General features: G+C 39.9%; 1 protein-coding gene across 1 annotated transcript in view; it reads left to right on the forward strand.

Annotated features, from left to right (window-relative positions):
- The first annotated feature begins 958 nt into the window (after window positions 1-958).
- LOC108512904 (uncharacterized) overlaps window positions 959-2,445 on the forward strand; it is a 6,225-nt gene continuing 4,738 nt past the window's right edge. Inside the window, exons 1-2 of the mRNA XM_017848463.1 lie at window positions 959-1,004; window positions 2,258-2,331. Coding sequence (XP_017703952.1) covers window positions 959-1,004; window positions 2,258-2,331 — 120 coding nt within the window. The remainder of the gene's footprint in view (window positions 1,005-2,257; window positions 2,332-2,445) is intronic.

Genomic DNA, 2,445 nt, shown 5'->3' on the forward strand with positions numbered 1-2,445 from the left:
CAGACAATCACAATCCAACAATCTGTAGCTACTTTACTGGTCTTCAATGTATGCCCTCAAAAATTTGGAGAAGAAAGGAAATATAGAGGTTAACTTATACTAATATTTAATAATAGCAACAACTAAGACTGAAACCTCAATATGTGTATGCAATTTCATGCAATTCTCATAACATTCCCATTTTCAAGATGAGAAAATCTGAGGCTTAAAGGTTAAAACTTCACTCAATCACAAAGCTAGTCAAAGAGCCAGGATTCTGTCTGAAACATGTCTTATTCACTAGTAACCACATTAGTAGAACTGAAAAGTGTATTTTGGTAGATTAAAACTAGTGGGTTTCAAATAATGTACATAAAATACAAATATTGGCATAATAAATATTTTACCTGCTAAAAACTGTGCACTTTGAAGATTAAAGCCATTTTGAAAATCTAGCCAGTTGAAAATATTAGAATTACATCATTAAATGTCAAGAATCGATAATGCAGTAGAATACAAATCAAATCACTCTCAAGCCTTAGAAAAATCCCAAGACTAACAGAAACACGAAATGTTAAGTAAGTTAGGCATGGTGTGGCACACCTGTAGTACCAGCTACTTAAGAGGCTGAGATGCTAGGATCACTTGAGCCCAGCAGTTGCAGTCCAACCTAGACAACATAGCAAGAACCCCCAACCCCCTCGTCAAAAAAAGAAAAAAACACTAAACTAAATTACGGTTTCCTTTAAGGTTGAAACATCATTGCAACTAAGTGTATTAAGAAAAAGCCTTTGTGCTTCAGTTTTCCAATGGCTGCAAAATAAGAATAAAGTTTTCTCATGCACCCACCTGCAAGGTTTTAACCCTATCTGAAACACCAACAAAACAAAAACAATTCTGCAAATGTGAAGTGCTAAAGTCAGGCTCAGAACCTCAAATGCCTAGATATAAAAGTCATCCAGTTAGGGAATGAGTCAAAATGGAGAGAATTATGCTCTGGATCAGCAGCCCTAATTCCAACACAGGTAAGAGATGTCCTTAAAGGGAAACCAGAAATTTGTACTTCTATATTAAATCTTTTGCTTCTTTTGTTGTCAAATAATTCAATCAAAACCCACAAACATGGAAATTAAAAACACTAAACTATGGTGTATATGGTGGCTCACAGGGTGGGCACATCGCTTTGAGCCCAGAAGTTTGAGACCGGCCTGGGCAACATGGGGAAACCTCATCTCTACCAAAAATACAAAATAATTAGAGGGGCTTGGTAGCCAGTGCCTGTGGTCCCCGTCTCAAAAAAAACAAAAAAAAACAAAAAAGTGCCGTCTATTTTAATTGCCTCATACACTTAATTAACAAATGAAGGCCAGATGTGGTAGCTCACACCTATAATCCCAGTGCTTTGAGAAGTCAAGGCAGGAGACTGCTAGAGCCCAGGAGTTCAAAACCAGCCTGGACAACACAGCAAGACATCATCTCTTTAAAATAAACAAACAGATCAATACTCTCAAAACACACTGAATAAGAATACAGTAAAAGGTAGAAAGTAGTCTAAACAGTGAACAATAGGCCGGGCACGGTGGCTCACGCGTGTAATCCCAGCACTTTGGGAGGCCGAGGTAGGGGGATCACCTGAGGTCAGGAGATCAAGACCGGCCTGGCCAAGATGGAGAAACCCCGTCTCTAATAAAAATACAAAATTAGCCGGGCGTAGTGGTGCATGCATGCCTGTAAACCCAGCTACTCAGGAGGCTGAGGTAGGAGAATCGCTTGAACCCGGGAGATAGAGGTTGCGGTGAGCCGAGATCCTGCCATTGTACTCCAGTCTGGGCAACAAGAGTGAAACTCTGTCTCAAAAAAAAGTGAACAATAATAAGTGTAAAAACTCAAACAAGCCACACAATTACCAACACAACCTTTTTTCCTGATTCCTGAGCAACATTATTTCCCATTCCCTGGTATCTCTCAGTAATACCTAGGCTGTGATTCCTTATGAAGAAATCGCCATCCATAAGGAATTACTGAGAGATACCAAGAAATCTATCACAGAAAAGAGGAGCCTTAGGCTTCAGCCAGTCAAGCTAAAGCAAACACCACAGAATCCAAATACATAAATCAACTATTTAATCAGACAACTTTTACTAACAAGTGACAAAATATTAATTTTAAAATACCTTTTCAGCATTAACTGCCTGCCTCTCAAGTTCCTATATCTCAATTATTTTCCTAAGGTGTCCCACCTTTGAGCCACTGCTAATATTTTTTCCTCCACCTTAAGGGTATTTACCTTCCCCTCCCATCTTCATCTGCTTACATCGGGTCTTCTTTCTAGTCTCAACTCTACTACCTATTGTATGTTAATTAGAAAATCCTAGGCCGGGCGCGGTGGCTCAAGCCTGTAATCCCAGCACTTTGGGAGGCCGAGACGGGCGGATCACGAGGTCAGGAGATCGAGACCATCCTGGC

Source organism: Rhinopithecus bieti, unplaced genomic scaffold, assembly GCF_001698545.2.
Source record: "Rhinopithecus bieti isolate Rb0 unplaced genomic scaffold, ASM169854v2 scaffold_28547, whole genome shotgun sequence".
NCBI lineage: Eukaryota > Metazoa > Chordata > Mammalia > Primates > Cercopithecidae > Rhinopithecus > Rhinopithecus bieti.